Below are 22766 nucleotides of genomic sequence, written 5' to 3' on the forward strand. Positions count from 1 at the left end.
AGGGAGAGGATTCTTATGCTCAGCTATGCCATAGCTGGCTGCTAAGTGTCCGGGTTCTTGCTAATGTGGAAAAGCTCCCCATGACTGATGCCTGGAGATATAGAGATAGGTCCACATGGCCCCAGAACTACTGTGGGACAACTAAAGAGCTCTTTTAGTTACTTGTCTAAGAAACTGAAATAAATTTATAAATGAATTGTGTACAAAGATACACAAACAGATAAATAAATCTAACTTTTTTGATATTTTCTATATAGAGTTGGTCCTATCTGCAGGTTCTATGTTTGTGGATTCAACCAATTACAGATTGAAAATGGAGAGAGGACTGGGGGACTTAAGCATCTACAGACTTTGGTATTCAAGGGGGGTCCTAGAACCAATCCTCAGGGATACCTAGGAACAAATTTGCATGTAACTTTATGTTGCACTAGTAAACTATTTTGCATAGTTCCATTCTTTCTAGACTTCAAGTTAGCAAACTTTATGTTGTCCCTGCACCAATGCCAAAATAATTCTATTGACCAAATTCTCTTAACCCTATGGTAGAAGAAAGTATTGGCTGCAATAGAAGGAGACGAGTATTACAGCCTTTTATTCTGACTGTAATATTTCAATTGCCAAGTAAACCTTTTCCTAGTGCATATCTAAGATACTGTAATGAAACATCAAAGCTAAAACAGTCCAGGTGATTGCAAGTCTGTAGACTCACTAGTGCAGCACAAATGGTCCTTGAAGCCTTTACATTCTATGTTAGCACCACATAATAGTGGACCATATCATTAGAAAAACTGCTGAGAGTCCTACATGTCCATGACATGAAGAAAGCAGTGTGAGTGAATAGCACACATATCCCTTCCATCAAATGAGTGAGCCAGACCTTGAAGATTCAGAAAAGCCTTCCAGTTCCAATGCGCCATAACTTGATCATCTCATGAGCTGGTCATCCTGGGGTGAGTCTGATCATTGCAGTCACTCCAGGAACCAGATCCATGTTCGTATCTTATGGGAAAGAGCTAAGAAAAGGAGAGTAAGTTCAAAGCCAAGTTTTCCGAATGCAGAGAAGGTGCTCGAAAGGAAGCACACAAAATGTTACACTTCTATAAAACCATAAGTAAAAAAAGCTTTTACATGTTCTTTGTTTCTCTCCATGAAACAGTGGAGGCCCTCCATTTGGGAACGTTAATGGCTGCCCACGGCTACTTCTTTCCAATCTCAGATCACGTCCTCACACTCAAAGATGATGGCACCTTTTATCGGTTTCAAGTAAGTTTAATGAAAATGTTCTTTAGCAGTAAGCTAGAAGTCAGCATTTTGTGTCTTAAGTTTTTTTTTATTTTACAAAACTGTTGAAAGCTGACATTTCACTTTGACTTGAGCTAGTTAGAAACTAATGTTAAACTAACGTCATCAAAAGCAATGCACATGAAGAAACATGAAATGTGCTTAGGCAAGATGATCTGTGAAAGCTAACCTATGTGATAACTGAAGTTCTGTTTTATATAAAAAGCTTAAAGGGAATTCAGAAAGTGACTTAATAGAATTTGGGAAGAAGGGAGAGCCTTCATCATCTGTAAGTCACATTAAGCTACTGGGGAGGAAGTGGAAAGATATAACTAAAATTGTTACACTCTGGCCCTTGCCTGTGATCCAGAACCATCTTCAGTCTGGGCAGACTCTTAGGAGGAGGCTTAAAACTGAAAGGTAGAATGTAGCTAATTATGCAAACCCTCTACCTGTTAGTATCTGAGGCCCTTCTGCAAGTCTGTGAGGACTGACGTGGTGGTACCTCGTATGAGCACGCCATTGTAGACAGGATGCCTTAAGATATCTTGCAAACTGGTAAGAGTCATTGTAGGTCATTTTCAAATAACACAGATGCTACTCGTCTTTCAAGGAATGATTGTGGACTCTAATGTTAGTCATTGTGTGTATAATTGACACCTGAGTTCACAGTGATTTATCTAAAGTATATTTCCATTTCATTAGACATTTTGGTTCATGAATAACTGACTAGTAGATTCTAGCCTGTAGAGTTAAGGCACATCTAATGCCAGATTTCAGATTCTAGCTAATTTCCCGTAGGTGTTTTCTGGAAGATTTTCTCCATGGTCCAACTTTCAGACTAAGAAGCATGCTTCTCATTAGTTCTGAGTATTGCTAAATGCACCTGAAAGTTGTTTGGGATAACCGAGAACAAAGAGGAAATATACCTTTAAAAAATCATTTTAATTCTTTGCTTTAAAAGACCATTTCAAAAATCATTGTCTATAACAGTGTCCCTGCCCCACATTAAGGACCATTTATCCAAGGGGAAATAATCATAGGATATTTTTGCACTGAATAGCTAGGAAATAAAGCTGTCGCCTGAAACTGTGCTACTGACCTACGTATACAAGATTCAGCTAAATTACTTTAATTAAAATGACTTTGACACACTTTATGGGGGCAAGACATGATTGCAAGAGGGACTTTACCTAACAATTGCAATCAGTGTAACTGGCTTATTGTACCCTCAATGAATCCCCAACAATAAAAAAAAAAAAAAATGACTTTGACAATATGGAGCTTTATTCTTTTTTTTTATTGTCAAAATTACGAATTACTTTACCATTTTTATAGATAACTGAACAGGCATTTGTAAAATTCTTCAATTTTTCTTTTTATTATTGAGGATTCATTAAGGGTATAGAGAGCCAGGTTACACTGATTTTCTGTGTCAGGTAAAGTTCTTCTTATAATGGAGCTTTCTTCTTTATGTAGCTAAACTTAAAACAGTGGTAGCTTAAAAGAGATTAACATTAAGTTGGAGTAACTTGTGATACCAAGGTTAAAGTTTTAATAAATAGGAATTATTTGTGATTAGCAAATAAATTGTTTATATGAACTAACTCTCTGATTTTCAAAGGAGTTTCCATTCCTATACTGACATGAATAGACAGATGAGGTTGAAATGTCTTGGTCATGTTTGTGGGTCAAAAATACCTTTTAAGGAAGGTACCACCATATTTTTTGGAGAAAAGTAGAGACTACTTTTTAAAGACCTTTAAAAAGCAAGGAAGAATGATATGTAAGTTACAAAACTCTAGGTCTAGGCAGAGACTTATCAAGTTCAATGTGCTAAAATAGGTAGATATAAAACAAACATTAAATATACTACCACATATCGTACTAAAATTCCATTAATTAATATCAAGTGATAATTTTAACAACCCATCCATATTTGAAATAGAATCTGAATATAACATATTTATAAATCTAAAATCATAGATTTAGAAAACCAAGATTTAAAAAAAGCACAGAAAAGTGAGGATTAAATGAATCCCAACCTTAATGTCTACCAAAGCATCGATCAGTCTATATTTGAACAGCTTTAATAATAGAAAACACATTGTTGTTCACGGTGTTCACTTCCATTGTCATTTTAGTTCCAAACATCAGTTCTTTTTTACACTGAACTGAATTTTAACTCTTTGAAGCATCTTAAAAACCATAAATGTAAACAGGAAAGTTGGGATGTTATGCGTACAGTTCCTCCTGTGAGCCATAGAGACTCTAGTTATCCTTAGCAATCTAAGGAAGCTTCAGAGAATGAGACAAACAAAACTCTTAATTTAATTGCATAACACAGAGTGTAAATTTGCCTCGATTTTTTAGTACATGTTTTAATCATATGTTTTTTTGTGTTTACTGTAAACTCACAATTGCCTAATCATCCCCTCTTAGCTAATTGAAACTGAGGTCTGATTTGATTCTCAGGGTCTTTTCTGTGACTTAAACACAGTGTATGAGCCAGAGGTTATTGAGCAACGGCTAGACTTTGGATGAGTTTCATCCCCGCTAAGGAAGCCAACTCTGATTGAAAAGCAGTAGAGAAACTCATGTATTAAAATGTCCTAACGTTTACTAGCACTACAAAAGCAGGTGTTGAAATTCTGATGAACTCTAAGAGTTTGTTATTCTCTTATTATCTTTTACTATAAATCAAAACATTTTTTCCTAGGAAAAAACCTTCCAACCCTAGCGAAGAATATTAGTGTTATGGCATTTCCACATAATATAACAGGATAACATTGCTTCATTCTTTATTCTCACTAAAGTATATGCTATGGAAAAATTATAAGAATGCAGCTGAGAATATTCCTTGTGGTTTTGAGGGGAAAAATGTACATAGCTGACCAGACTGGCTACAGTAAATATTTTTAAGTTAGGTAAATAGATATGCATGTACGTGCTTGTACTAACGTGCACACATGTGCACACACACACTCATTCACTCCTCCAAAATAAAGAAGCAACCCAAGGGGAGTAGTGCATTCTTTAAGAAGCATCTGAAAAGCTAGCACCCCCTAAAAACAAGGTTTTAACTATTTTGTCTTCATATTGCACCCTGAGAATCCAAATCCTATTTGATTTCTAAGAACTCAAACCCTCAAAGTTTCATCTCCCACAAAGTCAAGTGGGATTGGGGTAATGAGAGTGACTCATATAAAGTCCCAACGTCATCCTTTATGTAGGGGTTCAATCTTTTATCTTCTTCTAAATTCCTGCTATGATTTTAGTCACATGTGCATAAAACTATTAGTTGTCTTCTTTGTTATGCTGTTATAATTCCCCAGAAAGAATGGAGGGTGAGTCAAATTCCTCCAGGGGGTCTCAGTTTGTAAAGACTCTTCCCCAAAGATTGAAACAGTTCTCATCCACTCCCCATTTTTCCTCCTTGAGAGCCATTCTTCTAGAAGGAAAACTATCAGATAATCAGAGTTCATCCCAAATATGCTTTTTGCCCATGGCTACTTAATATAATTAATTAATAAGTATAATTAAGCCCTCAACACTGGTGCACTAATGCCTTCAGCCACTGTTCCACTGAGTCTTAGAAACATCATCATTCTAGGGAATAGTGGCTGATAAGTAGACAGGTCACCACATTTCCCAAAGAGCAGGAGCCCAACGCATGCTGCTAGAACTAGTAAAATCCCTTTAGAAAGCAGAAAATGTTGATGACAATAATTGGAATTTTTTTATTTTTTTACTTAGACATTCTCCTTGAAGTTTAGTCCATCAGTTTCTAGAATTTCGCAGAATCACAATTCAGACTATCATTGTTCCTATCAGTCAACAAAGATATTATTGGTTTCAACAAATGACCTCTGGTTTGTGTAGTTGGTAACTTTCGAGCAGTTAGTATCTTTACAAAAAAAATTGTTTTTAAATGTGAGGGTAGCGAGTGTTTTAGTCTAGCTGGATATTATTGAGAGCTGCCTTATGTAATCAATGGAGCCAGGCCAATGATTGCCAGATCTCAGAGAAAGATTTTGCTGGGTGAGTTTCTTTGATCTACCAAAGGCAGTGTTGAGATACACAATGCATAGAAAATAATTTCTATTTAAATATACTTCATCCTGAGTCTTGCTGAATATCATACTGTTTTAGTCTTCTTTGCAGATGAACTTCACTTTTGGTTTGAATGACGCAAAACATTCATGTCAGTTGGTCTAAAATGGCGGCAAATGTCTGACATTTTAAGCACGTGCTCACTGGTTCTGCACATATTTGGAGACACAGCTCAGTCACTGGAAGCTCCTCTAACTTCTAATTTGTCTAACCGTGGTTCCCCTCTTTTCATTCCACAGACACCCTATTTTTGGCCATCAAACTGTTGGGAGCCGGAAAACACAGACTATGGTTAGTGCCATTCCTCACCCTTCTTTATCCACAGCCAGTATGTCCCAGAAGAACAAGCACTTCCCTTCCATTGCTTTTGTTACTGAGAAAAAAAGGAAACCAGCCTTTCTAACATTAAATCCCTAAATGGCCCTGGTTAGAAAGTCATCAAATCTGGTGGCAACTTTTTCTGTGGTATAGTGACCTCTGAAACTATTATAGAAAAAACTTCTGGGTAGGATAAAGACCTACAAACAGGTTTAATGAGGTTTTTTTTTCGTAACACCCTGGTCTGGAAAGAATAACAAACATGCCCAGAGAGCCAGAGTTCTAATTCAACTCTCCCATTTCGCTGTGGGATCGTTAGCAGGTCCCTTGACCTCCCAAACCTCCACTTTTCCCACTGTCCTATGGAACATCCTGTGATTTTTATAAGCAGATGATTGTGTTAAACATGGAGAGGCCAATTGCAAGCAAAATAAAATACACAAGAGGAGATTTAGTCCTAACAAGTCAAGTTCTGATCGACATAGAACAAACTCTGTTCAACAGCCTAGATTCAGTTAAGCTACTCAAGGAGAAAATAAGCCCTCAGTGCATACTTCTCTTCTTTTTTTTGAGACAGAGTTTTACTTTGTCACACTTGGTGGAGTGCTATGGTGTCATAGCTCATAGCAACTCAAACACGTGGGCTCAAGTGATCATCTTGTCTCAGCCTCCCGAGTAGCTGGGACTATAGGCACCTGCCACAATGCCTGGCTATTTTTTAGAGATGGGGTCTCATTCTTGCTTAGTTTGGTTCCGAACTTCTGAGCTCAAACAATTCACCCGCCTTGGCCTCCTGGAGTGCTAGGTTCAGACATTTTTCAGAGGTTTTCAGAAGCACCCCAGGTGACTAGAAGTGTAGATCAGTAACTGAGAACCATTGGTTTAATTGATAGGAGAAAGGTAAGATCACTTCTCTGTGATCTATCTCTCCCTTAAATAAATCACCCTCATTAGGCCATTGCAGTGTTTTTCTGCACATGGCATCAGTTCCTAATATGCAGCCCCTTCGTCCATCTATGCCCTGTGGAAGCACTAATTAACAGTCGACTCTGGGCTTATTCATACAATCTTCTGCCCATGCACAGCTCTCCAGTGTTCAAATAATTCTGCATACTTCTCTTCTTGCAGTTTTCTGATTTTCTTTCTTTTTTGGTAGAGACAGAGTCTCACTTTACCGCCCTCAGTAGAGTGTCATGACGTCACATGGCTCACAGCAGCCTCCAGCTCTTGGGCTCAAGCAATTCTCTTGCCTCAGCCTCCCGAGCAGCTGGGACTACAGGCGCCCGCCACAACGCCCGGCTATTTTTTTGTTGCAGTTTGGCCGGGGCTGGGTTTGAACCCGCCACCCTCAGTATATGGGGCCGGCACCCTACTCACTGAGCCACAGGTGCTGCCCAGTTTTTGGATTTTCAAGGAAGAAGGGGTGCAGGTGACAAGGCCTGGCAAGCTTTGGAGACAAAGGAGGGAACATGCTAGGCAGTGGCAGGGAGAAGCTCACAGCACCTTGGCCTTCCTTTGGTTTTGCCCCAGAAGAGACATCTTTGTAAGAAAAAAGACAAGAAAATGCATAGAAAACCAGTGGAGCTATCCTGTGCATATGTCATTTTCAGAACTTGACTTAGTTCATCTAAGAGTGGCCAGGGGCTCGTCGAAAGATTAAAACTGATACAACTCACGAAAAAAAAAAAAAAATTCGAGATACTGAAAAAAATTAATATAGTGACTAAATTGTTTCTTTCCAGGAGTGAGAATGCCTATTTCTTCAACCAGGGCACGTAGTCCTTAAAACTTGGAGACCTTGGAGAAAGTCCTTAAAACTTGGGGTCCTTGGAGAAAGACGTTATTTAAAAAACAGCTGCTAATTTCTAGCTCTGAGTTGGAGAACTTTCTGGTGCATTTTGTCTCACCTGGAATGTTGCCTGAGGACAGTCTCACTAAAGATTGTACCATGCTAGTGAAGGGGACTCTTCAACAGTTGAGAGAGAGCTCTCAGAGAAAGGCTCAAGTATCAGAGGCAGACAGATCTGATGCCAAATATTGTCACAACCACATATCAACTGTGTGCTTTTAGGCTAAGCATGTAACATCTCTGAACCTCACTTTGTTCACTTTTCACCAGAAAGAATAATAATTGGCCTTCTTAAGTTATTGAAATAATTCAAGTGAATATGCTCAAGGAAACAGGTGTCACTGCTCTCAGATATGTGGGACATGGCTCTTGTCATCATTGCTTCTGGACAGATACACTGCTTCTGCTCCGTGGTGAAAAGCAAACTCCCAGTGGCAAAGTCACTTTATATCCATCTTTTGTGTCTTTCAGAAATACAGTACAGTGTTCACAATTAATGGTCGCATTTGTCGTTTTACAGTAGATTGATGTTTTAAGGGTGAGTCAGAGGAAACATTATGGCCTACATTTATTTTTATGTGAAAATTAATTGACAGGAAAATAGAAAGCAAGGTTCAGGCCCTTCCACGTCTCAGCTGCTGCTGCAGGGTGAGGCGGAGGCCAATTATAAAGCATGTTGGGTGATGTGGGAGGCACAGCGGAAGTGTGGAAGTACCTTCATAAGAACACTCAGCTGACTTCTAAGTAACATCAAATACCCAACGTTGCAATGGTGGGTACTATCGAAATAGTATTTGATAATCACTGCCTCACCAAGCCCCCATGAGCACATGTAACATCTGTTGGTGTCAATTCCACTCTCTGCACCTGGAAAGTAACATGCTGGAAGCTGTGACCAGCTGTGAAACTGAAGGCTGCAGGCAGATGGATAATGAGAGCCTACGTGTGTTTATTTTACATGACATTGCAATGTGATGTTGTTGTCTACAGAGTTCACATTCAAGAACCATGCAGTCCAGTTCCACCAAAAGAAAATAACCAGAAAATCTTATAGTTTTTAAGTAAGTTTATGATTTTGTGGCAGGCCGCATTCATAGCTATTTTGGGTTGCTTGTGGCCCGTGCATTGTGAGTTGGACACCCCTGGTACAGAATGTTACTTCTTCCTGAAATGTTTGGTTGAATTCACCAGTAAAGCCATCTGAGCTTGGTGCTTTCTGTTTTGGGAAGTTATTAATTGTTGATTAAATGTACTCAATAGAGGTAGGCATATTTAGATCACAAATTACTTATTTTGTGAGTTTATGCTGGATTGTATCTTTCAAAAAAAATGGTTCTATTTTACCTAGGTTACCAAATTTGTGGCCTATGGTTGTTCATAACATCCTTTTACTATCTTCTAAGGAAAAGCGGATCAGTAATGCTTGCCTCCCTTTCATTTCTGGTTCTAGTAATTTGCGCCTTCTCCTTTTTTTCTAAATTCGCCTTTCTAGAGGAATATCAATAATGATATTTTCTAACAACCAGTGCTGGGTTTTGTTGAATTTCCCTATTGGCTTCCTATTTTCATTGTTATCTATTTCTGCTCTAATTTTTTTAATCATTTATTTTCTTCTATTAACTTTGGATTTAATTTTCTCTTGTTTTTCTAGTTTTCTGAGATAGAAGTTCTTTTCTTTTTTTTTCCCATTTTTTTTAAATGTTGGAATAACATAAGGGTACATATGATTAGGATACATTGTTTGCATTTTTTAATTTTTTGAGACAGTCTCACTAAGTCACCCCAGGTAGAGTGCCGTGGCATCACAACTCACAGCAACCTCAAACTCTTGGGCTTAAGTGATTCTCTTGCCTCAGCCTCCCAAGTAGCTGGGACTACAGGCTCCCGCCATAATCCCCAGCTATTTCTTCTTTTCTGTAGTTGTTATGGTTTTTTTAGCAGGCTCAGGCTGGGTTTTAACCTGCCAGCATGTGGCTGGCACCATAACCACTGTGCTACAGGCACGGAGCCCATTGTTTGCATTTGTTAAAAGTCTGAGGTATGTTTGAATCCTTTATCCGCTAGGTGTGCCATATTCTCCTACACTGTGCCCTGTTAGGTGAAAGTCGACTGAGCCTCTCTCCCTTCCCCCCCTTTCCACTTCCCACCTACTTGAATTTAATTGTGTTTTTCCTCTTATGTGGGCCTGTTGTTCATCTACTAGTTTGAAATTAATATTGAGTATGTGGGATGCTTGTTTTCTCATTCTTGAGATACTTTACTTTGGAAAATGTGCTCCAAATCCATTCAAGCAAATCCAAAAAATGCAAAATCTTCATCTTTTCATGGGTGAATAATATTCCATGGTGTACATAGACCACAGTTTATGAATTCATTCTTGGGTTGATGGGCACTTGGGCTGTTTCCGCATCTTTATGATTGTGAATTGAGCTCTATAAACATTTGAGTGCAAGTGTCTTTTAAGATGAAATGATTTTTTTCTTCTGCATCTGTCTCTTTATTTTTAATCAATGTCTTTGCATTTAAAATGAGTTTCTTATAGGCAAAATATAATTGGCCCTATTTTATATCCACTCTGACAGTCTCTGTCTTTTAATTGGTGCATGTAGACCATTCATATTTAAAGTTGTATTATCATAGTTGGATGAGTATCTGCCATTGTTGGGTTAACACTTGTCAACTGTTTTGTATTAGTTTCCTTTTTTTTTCTCTCTCTCTCTCTCTTTCCCTCTCTCTCCCTCTCTTGTCCCCTTTTTGACTTCTACTCTCTTTCTGTCTTCTCTGATTTTAAATAAACATTTTGTATGATTCTATTTTCTCTTTTCTTCTAATCTAACATTTTTACTTATTTTTAAAAATTTTCCCTAGAGTTTGCAATATATATTCTCAGCTAATCCAAGTCCATTTTTTGATAACACTATGGAGGTCACATGCAATGCATGCACCTCATACTGGTATTCCTAGTTTCTCCTTTTCACCTTTGTAGCTGTGCTGATCCTCCTTTCATTTAAGCTAGGATCACTGACTATATTATTGCTATTATCATTTTGAACAGACTTTTATCCATTAGTTCAATTGCAAATAAGAAAAAATAAGAGATTTTATTTGACCTTCATTTATTCTCATTCTTTTTCTTTCTTTTTTTTTTTTTTTTGGTTGCAGTTCTTGACTGGGGCTGGGTCTGAACCCACCACTTCCAGTATATGGGGCTGGCGCCCTACTCCTTGAGCCACAGGCACTGCCCCCTGACCTTCATTTCTTCTCTAATAGCCCTCCTTTATTTATACAGGTCTGTGTTTCATTTTCTATTACTTTTTCTCTTTCTCTGAAGAACTTTTAATTTTTTTTTTTTAATGGGACAGGCTCACTTAAAACATATTCTTTTAGCATTTTTGCAAGATATGTCAACAAATTCCTTCACATTTTGCTTGGGAGAAAATTTTTATTTTTCCTTTGCTTTTGACAATTCTACACTCTGAGTATAGAATTCTAAGTTGATGGGGTTTTCTTTAAACATTTCAAACATTTCACTCCACTCTCTCCTTGCTTGTATGTTTTCCAATGAGAGGTTCAATGTAATTATTATACTTTTTCTCCCTTAATCCCACATCTTCCCACTGCCTCTCCTTATAGCAGTCTCATATCCATGCCCATTTGATACCAAATGAACACCCATTTGGGTGTTCACTGACCCCAGAATAACTAGTATTATAATCTCACAGAAAATCTATGTATCTTACATATCATTGTATAAGTAACTAAGAACACTTTCATCCCATTCTCTGCATGTTCTTTTCATTACAGTTTCTTCTTTTGATGTGTGGATGCACATTCTCTGCATGTTCTTTTTATTATATTTCCTTCTTTTGATGTGTGGCTCAGACAGATGTATTTGCTGTGTTCACTTCATGCTTTCATATATTTCCGGTCTCTCCCATGGGGACAAAGGCAGCAGCGACCTTCTTTTGGTAAGCTCGTCACTGCTTTCCTCACAACTCTTCCTTTTGGTTCTGTATGAACCGTTCCTCTTGTCACCACTCTTTGTCCTTGATTGCACTGGTGTCCACAGGATTCATTGCCTTTGCATATTTTTGGTAGAGACTGTGCACATTTTGGGCATGACTTCTTTTTTTTTTTTTTAATTGTTAAATCATAGCTGTGTACATTAGTGCAATAGCCTGGGCATGACTTCTTATGTTTTTTTACAGAGCTATCATGCAAATCTTTCAAAAAGTGTCTTCTTAATTGTTTCTTCAAATGAAGTTGCAACCAGTGGCTATTTGATTCCTGAAAAATCACATATGAATTGTATGCTGCAATGTCAATGATGTTGAAGGAAATTGCCAGGGGCAACACCAATTCAGAGATAGCAATATATTCTCACACACTTATCAAGTGCATCACACTTGCTTTAGTAGCATTATAAAGTCGATTATATCAGGTTTGTTATCCATGACCTTCAGATCTTCGTGCTGTGTGGAAAGTGCTGTAACTACCATTCCTGTCCTTGGAACATAATTTACTAATGTCACATAGAGAGAAAAAGCAAATCTTACTGTACCAGATGGAGTTTTTCATTGATGCTGGCCTGAGTTCTAGAGACAAGTCCCTTTTATCACTATGAACAGTACCAACTGTAGTTATATTCTTTTGAAGCAAGTTGAAAGCCAGGGCGATGGAGGTAAACTTTCTGTCCATAGTAATATTTCTTCTGGACTGAATCAAATGACAGTTCTGAACCAGTCCTTTTACAATCTTGGAGCCACTACTATAATTTCTCTGAAGATTCTATGATTTCCCTGCATTTGGCTGTACCACAAAACAGTAGTTTGTAGAAGAAGCAAATGAAATATTCATAAAAATTCCATACTTTCCAGGTTTCATTGGTATGTAGAGTCTGAATGGATAATGCTCATGGAAAGGCACCAAGTCTTCATCGACAGTAACAGGCTTGTGAGGATTGTAGTAAAGTGAGACCTTATTTATAATCATATTCCAAAGCTCTTAAACTGGAACAAACTTATCATTGCTGTCTGCGAGCTTCATGTGTTACAGCATCATCAAAATGCAGATATTTCAATAGGAGTCGCATCCTGTGTTCTGATAACAGAGCACAATAAACCAGAAAATTCCTCTCACTAAAAAGATAATTCAGATATTGTCTTTATTTTGATGCCACACACCACAATTTAGAAGAATTCCCGTTACTCTTACTATTTCTTCTTTTACCAAATTGCCAGAATTTTGGATGAACATGTCCTTACCTAACTCTTTAACTAGATGTGGTTTCCGGTTTGTAAATTTATAATTACACCCATGGTTTCATTATCAGTAAATAGTTGTGAGTTCCATATCATTCCTAAGGGGCCATCATCTTAGTTACAGCCTGCTCTATTTTTATAGCTGGGTGTGGTCTTCTTCTCTTGGGCTCCATATTTTGGAGTTCTTCTCCATCATGGTTTTTTTTATTTTTGAGGGTGGGGAGGGGTGTGTGTTTTATTGAGACAGTCTCATTGTGTTACCCTTGGTAGAGTACCATGCCATCACAGCTCACAGCAACCTCAAACTCTTGAGCTTAAGTGATTGTCTTGCCTCAGCCTCCCAAGTAGCTGGGACTATAGGCACCCACCACAATGCCCAGCTATTTTTTTGGTTGTAGTTATTATTGTTGTTTAGCAGGCCAGGGCTGGGTTTGAACACACCTGCCTCTGTGTATGCAGCCAGCACCCTAACCACTGAGCCACGGGCAGTAAGCCCATCATCATTTTTTTCTTCTTACTCTTCACTCTCTTCCTCAAAATGAATAATTTCATGTTGCACCTCTATGAATTCTTCTTGTTCACTATCTGAACTAATTAAAATGTCCTCATCATTTCCTTTAAAATCTGACACTATCAGTTCTTTGTCTATCTCAAGTACTGACAAATTATACTGTCTCTTCACCATATTTATGTCTGTATCATGAGAAGAAAAAGTAAGGTATTGCTTGACATAAATGGATTTATAGAATTATCAGATATCCTGTATTTTCAGTTATACATGCCTGGATCGTTGCCAAACACAAGTACACTGCTTACTAATTTTACTATGAAAAACAGTTAGAAAAAATAGAACACCAGCTTTCCCTGGAAAAGAGAACACAACTCATCAATGCTGATAAGTGTGGAAAACTGCTGACTCAAGAAAGCTGACATGCGAAAATGTCACAGAGGGATGAGTAAGGGTCTAATAACAAAAGTCATAAATGATGAAACCACACCTTCCAGCATAAAGAAAGAACCACAGCAAAACCCCAGTGGGATCCGTGCCTGGTATGTGACTTTCAAGGCTTTCTCTTTGGTTCTCTGACATTAGAATAGTGTGTGTCTAAGTTTGGTTTCCTTGAAATTTATCCTGTGTCGAGTTCTCTGTTTCCTGGTTCTTGGTGTGTTAGTTTACTGGGTCAGCCATTGCAGAATACCAAAGACTATGTGGCTTAAACAATAGAAATTTATCCTCCCCTAAATAATGGGGGTATAGAAAACCTCTGGGGACCAGAAGTCCAGAAACAAGGTGCTAGTGAGGCTGGTTTCTCTTGTGGTTTTCTCCTTGGCTTTCAGAGGCTGCCTTTCCACTGTGCCCTCATGTGGCATTTCCTCTGCAGGGGCACATTCGGGAATCTCCTCCTCTTCTTATGAGGATATCAGTCTTGTTGCATTAGGGCCTCACCCCATGACCTAATTTAATTTTAATTAACCCTTTAATGGCCTCTCTCCAAATACTGCCATATTCTGAGGTCACTGAATTTAAGCCTTCCACATATGAACCTGAGGGAGAAAAACCCAATTCGGCTTATAACAATATCTGTCACTAATGTGAGGACCTTCTCAGTCATTACTGCTTCAAATATTTCTTGCCTTCCTATCTTCTTTTCTTCTTTCTGGCATTCCCATTACATATATGTTGCAGCTTTTATACTTGTTCCACAGTTCTAAGATATTTTGTTCTCTCCTTTTCATTTTTTTCCCCTTTATACTTCATTGTCGGAAGTGTTGGTTGACACACGATCAGGCTCCATTGACTGTTTCCTTAGTTATGTCCAGTCTGTCGATGAACTCACCAAAGGTCTTCTTCATTCTGTTTTTTTCATCTCTCCTATTTTCATTTCAGTGTTTTTCATCTCTCCTATTTTCTTTTGATGATTTTTCTTAGAGCGTCAATCTCTCTGATTACATTTCTTATCAGTTCTTGTATATTGCTCCCTTTTTTATTTTGCTAAAGCCCTTAGTATTTTAAATATAGTCATTTTTAATTTCATGCCTGGTATTTCTCCAGTATATTTTCCTTTCTGAATCTGTTTTTCATGCTTACTTTGTGTCTTCAAACTGGACTTTTTTGGTCACTGAGTATGCCTTGAATATTTCTTGTGGAAAGCAGGACTTGATGTACTGAGTGGAATGGTATGAGGTTTTATGTTTACTTGGCTAGTAGTGGAGCTTTGTTTACTGTTTCCTGTAGCGGTGGTTTCCAGAGGCTGAAATTTCCTCTGATGCCTATGATTATGTTCTGTTTTGTCTTTGGTATCCCTAGAGACTTCTCCTTAAATAAAGTTTAAGACATGCTATTCCTTTTTACTTTCATCTATTACTACACAGGACCCCTACTGATGTGATGGTAAGGTTCAGGGGAAGGGAATGCTTTGCATACTCCTATAATCAGGATTCAGTGTCATAGTAAGCCTCTACCACTGGACTGTGACTTTCAAAGTGCTCTTTGCACTTTCAGGGTTCCCCCCCCACCCCCGAGTGTAATAGGAAGGCTAGAGAGGGCTTCAGAATTTCCCTTCCGCCTGGTAGTTTAGGCTCTTATATAATCTCAGTCTGTGAGTCTCTGGTAATATAGTTTCCTCTGATATGGACCTTGTTAAGAAGAACAGAATGCTCTGTGTATATTTTAGAATGGTTGCTTTTCTCCTCCCCCTTGGTGGAAGCATGAGGATATATTTTTTCATGTCCTCATTGCACAAACCTGGTAGGGCTCCTAGAGGAAAATGTGGTAGCCCCCTTAAGACTGCTCCCTGACCCCCAGTAGAGTTTTTAATGCAAGCATTTGTTACATTGAGCCTTCAGCAAATAGTTGCTATTTAGTTTTCCTAGACCAGTACTATTTTCCCATGGTTTCTGTTATGTCATGATTCTCTATCTGTCCCTGTCTGTCTTTCCAACCGTATGGTCAGTGATTTGCCCTCCGACTTTGATTCTTAAACATATCTAAGTATTGCTGGATTTTCCTTTGGTTGGCTTTTTTCCTTGTGGGGATGGATGGGAGTGATGACTTTTAAACTCCTTATGTGCCAGGGAAGACACCAGAGAGCAGACTTTTAGAAAGAAAAGAAGGATAAACAAAGCATGACTAAGAATCTTGTCTTTCTTTGTTTTGTTTCTTTCTTTTTCTTTTCTTAAGTATTTCATCATTGGATCATCTCTGAGTCAAAATCTGAGAGTTGTGGGATATTGAAGTTGTTCTTTTTCCTCTCCCAGGTGTTTTGGCAGGTATCTAAAATCCAACTGTTAGTGTCATAGAAAAAGTCTCTTTGGTGGTTGTTCTATTCCCTTTCGTTTCCCTGTAGCTGTGGAGTTGCCATGGAACAGAAAGGAAGCAAAATCTAGCACTCTCATTTGGCAGAATGTGATAAAAGCATAACAAATAAAACAAGAGTGTTTTTATCTAAACAGAATCCTAGTAAGTTTTGCATGTGTTTAAACTTTATGTGTGTTATACCACCAACCTGGAAAGAATATAATTATCCCATTAATGTTCCAACATTTTCCCCTAAAGTTATCACGGTCAATGGGTATTTCTGAATTGATGTGCCCTGGAGCATGATCAGACATAGATCCAGGAGAAAAATAGAATATACATTTTACCTGGAATGTCTCATCATCATTCAAAATTACACATGCTCTGGGACAACTGACATCGTAAAGCACAAAATAAAAAGCATTAAAAATCTCCACTGACTCAGCCAAATTGCAATAGTATAATCTCCCAATCTGTGGAAATTATGGACTCCCAAACAGCTCTTTTTTTTTTAGAGAGACAGAGTTTCACTCCATTGCCCCCCCATAGAGTGCTGTAGCATCACAGCTCACAGCAACCTCCAGCTCTTGGGCTTAGGCGATTCTCTTGCCTCAGCCTCCCAGTAGCTGGGACTACAGGTGCCCGCCACAACGCCCAGCTACCAAACAGCTCTTTTAATAAAAACAAAAAGCTTGGGTGGCACCTGTGGCTCAGTGAGTAGGGCAGCAGCCCCATATACTGAGGGTGGTGGGTTCAAACCCAGCCCCGGCCGAACTGCAACAAAAAAATAGCTGGGCGTTGTGGCAGGCGCCTGTAGTCCCAGCTGCTCAGGAGCCTGAGGCAAGAGAATCACATAAGCCCAAGAGCTGAGGTTGCTGTGAGCCATGTGACGCCACGGCACTCTACCAAGGGCAGTAAAGTGAGACTCTGTCTCTACAAAAAAAAAAAAAAAAAAGCTTTATTTTTTTATTGCTATAGTTATAAAGGATAGTATTTATGTTACTATTTTTCATGTAATAAATATTCACCATAAACTAATTTTAGCAAAAAGAAAATTATGTCCTTGAAAACAAAACAAAGCACATTTACCTAATGTAACAGTGGGAACTAATTTGTTGTCTAAGAATATTTACTAAAAGAAACTAAAACATTTATGACATCTTAAGAATTCAAATTATTCTTGCACAAATTCTTCTTCTTTATAGGATATCCTAAGCTTTTGTCATTGCAAGACATGAAAATTCCTATTGAAAGGTGTAAGGCATTAAAAGTTCTGGCTTTTACTTGATTTATACAAAAATGAAAACACCTGATTTACTCTCATACCCAAATATTTATATGTAGGTACGTACATACCTATGTAACTATTGCATGTGTATATAAATGTATTGCATGCACAATTGCATTGTATCTTCATATACTATAAAAACAGTTATCCAAATGGAAATTAAAATCTTCCTAACTATAGTATCTATAAAATAAAATTAAGTCCATCTTAATGTGTTTGGAATGCATCCCTCATTCATAATCTCAGTCTCTGGACTTGTTTTATTCTACAGAAAATAGCTTTCCAAACTAACTTCTGAGCCACCAGCTTGGAAGTGTCTTACTCTTTGTCTCTCCAAGTGTCAAAACAAGCCTGCTGGACTTAGCACCTGGCGACGTGTGCTACTGATTTCTGGTTTGACTATGAGTATGCAAGCTCTTAGATTTTTCTTTATAAAACCTAACAACAAAGATCTGAAAAGAGAAACAGAAAAATATTTGATATCTAACAGCAAATAATATTCAAAAATATCTAATATCTACATTATTTTGTATCTTGGTTATTGTTTGCCCATATATTAAGAAGGAAAACTATTTCATTAATGGAAATTTAATATATATTTATGTCAATATACAGTATGTATATTTGTATGTATGTTTATGTGTGTTTGTGTTGGGGGCTGAGGGGCTGTGTAGAAAGGCCAAATTTGGAAGCCTTCAAATTTGAACTAAGCAAAATAAGCAACATCTTTCCAAGACAGAACTAGTCCTGATGACTTTATAAAGCATTAGAGTGGAATTTTGAGGACTGTCTGTCTCTCAAATGTGTTATATTTCACTCTTTCAGAAAGCGTGGTCCTGACTTACCTGTATCAATGAGGATTGTTTGACAGTAGAGATTTCTGGCCTTTTCCCCAACCAGCTGAATTTGGGTCTCCAGCTCCAGCTCAAGTATTGACATTATTATTTTTTTTTTTTATTGTTGGGGATTCATTGAGGGTACAATAAGCCAGTTACACTGATTGCAATTGTTAGGTAAAGTCCCTCTTGCAATGGTGTCTTGCCCCCATAAAGTGTGACACACACCAAGGCCCCACCCACCTCCCTCCTTCCCTCTTTCTGTTTCCCCCCCATAACCATAATTGTCATTAATTGTCCTCATATCAAAATTGAGTACATAGGATTCATGCTTCTCCATTCTTGTGATGCTTTACTAAGAATAATGTCTTCCACTTTCATCCAGGTTAATACGAAGGATGTAAAGTCTCCATTTTTAATATGCTCTTCCAGATATACATTAAAGTTTGAAAACCAGGCAGTCATTAAATGTTTAGTTTATCAAGACAAATTAGCTTGATACTTTTTTTTTTTTAATTTCGGATGAGGGTACAAATAATTAGGCTGTATTATTGGCATTTCTAAGGTAAGATTCAAGTTGTAGCCCTTCACCCAGGGGGTGTGCTGTATACCCTTACATTGTGCACCTTAGGCAAGAGCTTACTAATCCCTCTTCCTCTTTCCCTCACCCTCCTCCCCCCCACTGGAATTTAATTGTGGGCATGTAGTTGTTTATGTATTCATTTCATTAACCTGATATTTGTATTTCTGGTGGTTTTACATTTTGTCTCGTTTTAAATGGTTATTTTTGTTTACCTAGATTTTTAATAATAATATATCATATTTGAATAACATTCAGTTTACATCACATCTTTATACACTTTATCTGATTCAATCCCTCACAGAAAATCTTGAAAATGTTATCAGCCATATTCTGCAGGTGGAAAATCAAAGACAGACAACTAGAGCCCCTGCACTGTGGCTAATGACGGGCCAGGATGGGAGTCCAGGATTTATGACTGAGCTTTATATGTTTCTCATTTTGTCATATTTGTCTCATCTGCATGACATGCTGGGCATGAGTTCTTTATAGTTGAATTTGCCTATCATGGTAGTGTTTGTAACACTTACCGGGAGCTGTATATTTAGTTATATGTGTCCACTAGGCAGAGGGCTGTGCAATTCTGCAGTAAAGATAAGAGGCTAGTGTTGGGCAGGAAGCTTTTTGAGCCATTAGTGTCTAGATTATAGTTCAAGCTGTAGCCATGGATTAGATCAGACAGAAACGATGGGGAGGGTGAGACAAAGAGAGGGCCCAGGTTGGAACTTATGAAATATCAACATTCAAAGAGAAATTACCAGAAAGAGATGTAGGGAGATCAGATTTCAGTAAAAGGATGAGAAATCTGGATTTATTTCCCAAATAGTTGGCAATGAAGTAAGAGAAAGAGATAGTTGGGTGGATGGATGGATAAACAGATGGGTAGATAAGGGAAGAAAGAAGAACAGAGAGAGAAGTGAACTGGAGAAGCTGCTCACAAGGTGGAAATGGTATGGAAATGATCCCCGGTATGGTGTTCAAGGAGACTTGGATTTATTTGGGAATGAAGAGGAAGCTTCAAAAAGGAGAGAGACTGAGAAAGTGCAGGAAAATCTTGGCATCTTGCCCAGCACAGAGCAGGAATGAACAGAAGATTCCTGACAGGCAATATTGCTTGGATAATGGATTGTCATCCACGCTATAATTTGGAGCTGAGTTTTAAAGACCTCTGATTATGACATATTTAGGTAGGATAAACATTTCTGTGGTTCTGTTATCTTACTCTACGTGAGCTTTAGATTAAAAAAAAAGGAAATAACTAATGACAACTATAAAGTAGCACTATAAAAGCTACTTTCTTGTGGAAGCAGGTTAGGAGTATATAAGAAAAAACAGATATGTCTATTTCAGAAAAGGGATTAAGGGTAACTCACATTTGAACTGCGATGTATACATGTTGTTTACTGGTGAAATCATTGGAAGCTTATAGTCTAGAAAAGCTGTTGACAAAAATAGGCTTCATTCTACTCTATAGCATTAGCCAAACAATTTTGTAACAAACTAAATTGATGAGGATGACCCAAAGTAAGCATTAATTTTCAAAAACGTCCTCCTAGAAAATTATTGGAATCCCAGTTATCCATGGACCTATCGACTTATAGCTGTGCCACATGGCCTTAGAGGCCTCAGGAAATTCTATTAACAAGCTAATCTTAGTTAATGCATTCCAAATTTTAGGGTAACTTTTTTGTTTATCTTTTCCCCATGTGAATGGGAGGAAACACAGGCAGCTTTGGTTGGTTTTCTGGTCCTCAGAGCAGGGAACTACCAGCCTTATTTTGTGAATCATGGATTTAGGGAGTTGTTTGGATTAAAACAAGTTTCCTAGTCCCAGTTCCTTGGGTAAGATAAGTGTTCCTTCTAGTTTTCTGGTGAGTTAATTGAATCAGATAATCAAGGAACTTTTTCAAGTAATAGTGACTAGTAGAGAAGAGTAACTTTGGCAAACACAGGGGAGAGAGAAGTCGCCTTACAGCCTGGCTGGAGATGCAAACATTCTGGCTTAGTGGAGCTTTTGCTTTCGCCTGGAAGAGGCAGTTTTGAAGGAAGGTAGTAGGGGTTTGACAGTGTCAGCGTATAAGCAAAACTTCCCATATATTAAGGTCGGCTTAAGGATGGCAGGGAGCATATTAATTTACTTAAAGTTCTCCTAAAGAAAAATAACTAACCATGGTATGGCCATGACAAAAACAAAAACTGTTCTGGTTTCTCAGGTAGACTCTCTGAAGATCAAAGAATAGAAGGGAAATTTTAAAAATACAAAGGACTATGGCAAGATTATTATAACTTGAATAAAAATTAATAGCATGAATGAGATTCCATTTTCTGAAGTCTAGCAATTAAGGGTGACAATAGGGTCTTTTTTAAAATTTTATTTTTTATTGTTTCAAGTTCATTGAGGGAACAAAGAATTAGGTTACACTGATTGCATTTGTTAGGTAAAGTCCCTGTTACAATTGTGTCCTGCTCCCAAGAGACAAGATGGTCTTGGTAGACAAATGCATTAACAAGAGAGGCCTCATCTTTTCATTGATTGAATATTGAGGGGCAGTGGAGAAACAGACAACTGTTCACTTATTATGGGACAAGATTTAGTTTTGGGTCACACATTCTCCACCTAGAAAGGTAGAGAGACAGGGACTTTCGCTAATGCCCTGGGTGGTAAATATTCTACATTTGGTACATTCCTGGTTGAAAAATAAGCTTTTTGTGCCTCAGAACTGAAACAACAACACCACTTTTAAGCTCAAGTGATTTGCAAAAACAATTTAATTAAAACCCACTTAAAGGGTGCTCCTTGAAAAAAGAAGGAGTAGGGAAACATTAGTATTTTGTTTCTATGTTCTCTTAACAGAAGGGAGATTTGTTCTGTTTATTTCAAACTGAACAAAGGAGAATAAACCAGAGGACCCCAAGTCAGGTTGTGGAATTTTCTTCATTTAAAGCAGTTGCACTCACACAACCCTCCCTTGCCCCAGGAGATCAATGTCAGTGCCAACCCCTGACTTCCTCCAGTCATGCAGTGTCCAAGCTGGAGGGAACCCAGGGGTCACCCCGTTCAACTGGCTGAGATAAAGGTGAGGTGGCCAAGTTCCCGAGAGCTATAGGCCTCACTAAGCCAAGGTCAAACCTCCCATTGGCCTAATTTAGAACGCACTAAAAAATTAGGAGGAAGATGCCTGAATCCCTGGTTAGTAGAATATTCAACAAAGATTTTATGTAACTTATTTTTAAATGGTTGCACATTTTCTCAGGCTACAAAGTGTACCGAATGTGCTTTGCCATTGTATTTCTTGCATTGTTATGGAACAAATTCTGTCAAGCTGCATTTTATGTGATCAAACTGGGCTGTGCTTTCTTGCTAAGTTTGAGGTGTCAGGTTCTTGTTAAAGAAGTTTCTGTCTGAGCCAAGAAATATTTTTCTAAGGCAGCCCAGTGCCTGGCTATTGCTTTCTGGTTTCTTTTTAAAGCTTTGGTCAGCTCCCAGCTGATGTAATAAAAGTAACAGCGATAACTTATTATACTCCTGGATCACTGTACTATTTGCTGCACCTCAGGATGGACTCCCTGGAGGGAGAAGAAAGTAGCAAGACTTGCCAAGGCTTCACAGACCTATTTCTGTTTTTCGATACATTTTGCTGCCTGGTGAAGAACCATGTCTCTGCTTAGGTCATAGGGAGGACCTAGAATTCCTCTGCCTGGGTGACCGACCATTCCAGTTCTCAGTTCAAACCACCAAATGAAATACACTAAAGTTAAAATGTGTCAAGAGGGACTTCTGGATGTGGGATCGCCGGCATACTACTTTGCAATAGAAAAAGGTCGAATGCTGTCCAAAGGCTGGCACAGTAACCTGACAGGGTATGGAAAGATATACCTGTGAAGGTTATCCTGGCACAGATACACACAAATGAGGACTTATCAGAGTCTTTCCATTGTGAT

General features: G+C 38.3%; 1 protein-coding gene across 8 annotated transcripts in view; it reads left to right on the forward strand.

The window, feature by feature from the left end:
• The window catches only part of RGS7 (regulator of G protein signaling 7), a 520788-nt gene that overhangs the window by 391433 nt on the left and 106589 nt on the right, over positions 1-22766 (forward strand). For 6 of the 8 annotated variants that reach the window (XM_053607467.1, XM_053607468.1, XM_053607469.1 and 3 more), the window contains 2 exons: positions 1157-1263; positions 5634-5685. The exons of the other annotated variants lie outside the window; for them this stretch is intronic. In XM_053607467.1, the coding sequence (XP_053463442.1) occupies positions 1157-1263; positions 5634-5685 (159 nt within the window). The remainder of the gene's footprint in view (positions 1-1156; positions 1264-5633; positions 5686-22766) is intronic. 8 annotated transcript variants of the gene reach the window in all.

The sequence above is a fragment of the Nycticebus coucang genome, chromosome 10, assembly GCF_027406575.1.
Source record: "Nycticebus coucang isolate mNycCou1 chromosome 10, mNycCou1.pri, whole genome shotgun sequence".
NCBI lineage: Eukaryota > Metazoa > Chordata > Mammalia > Primates > Lorisidae > Nycticebus > Nycticebus coucang.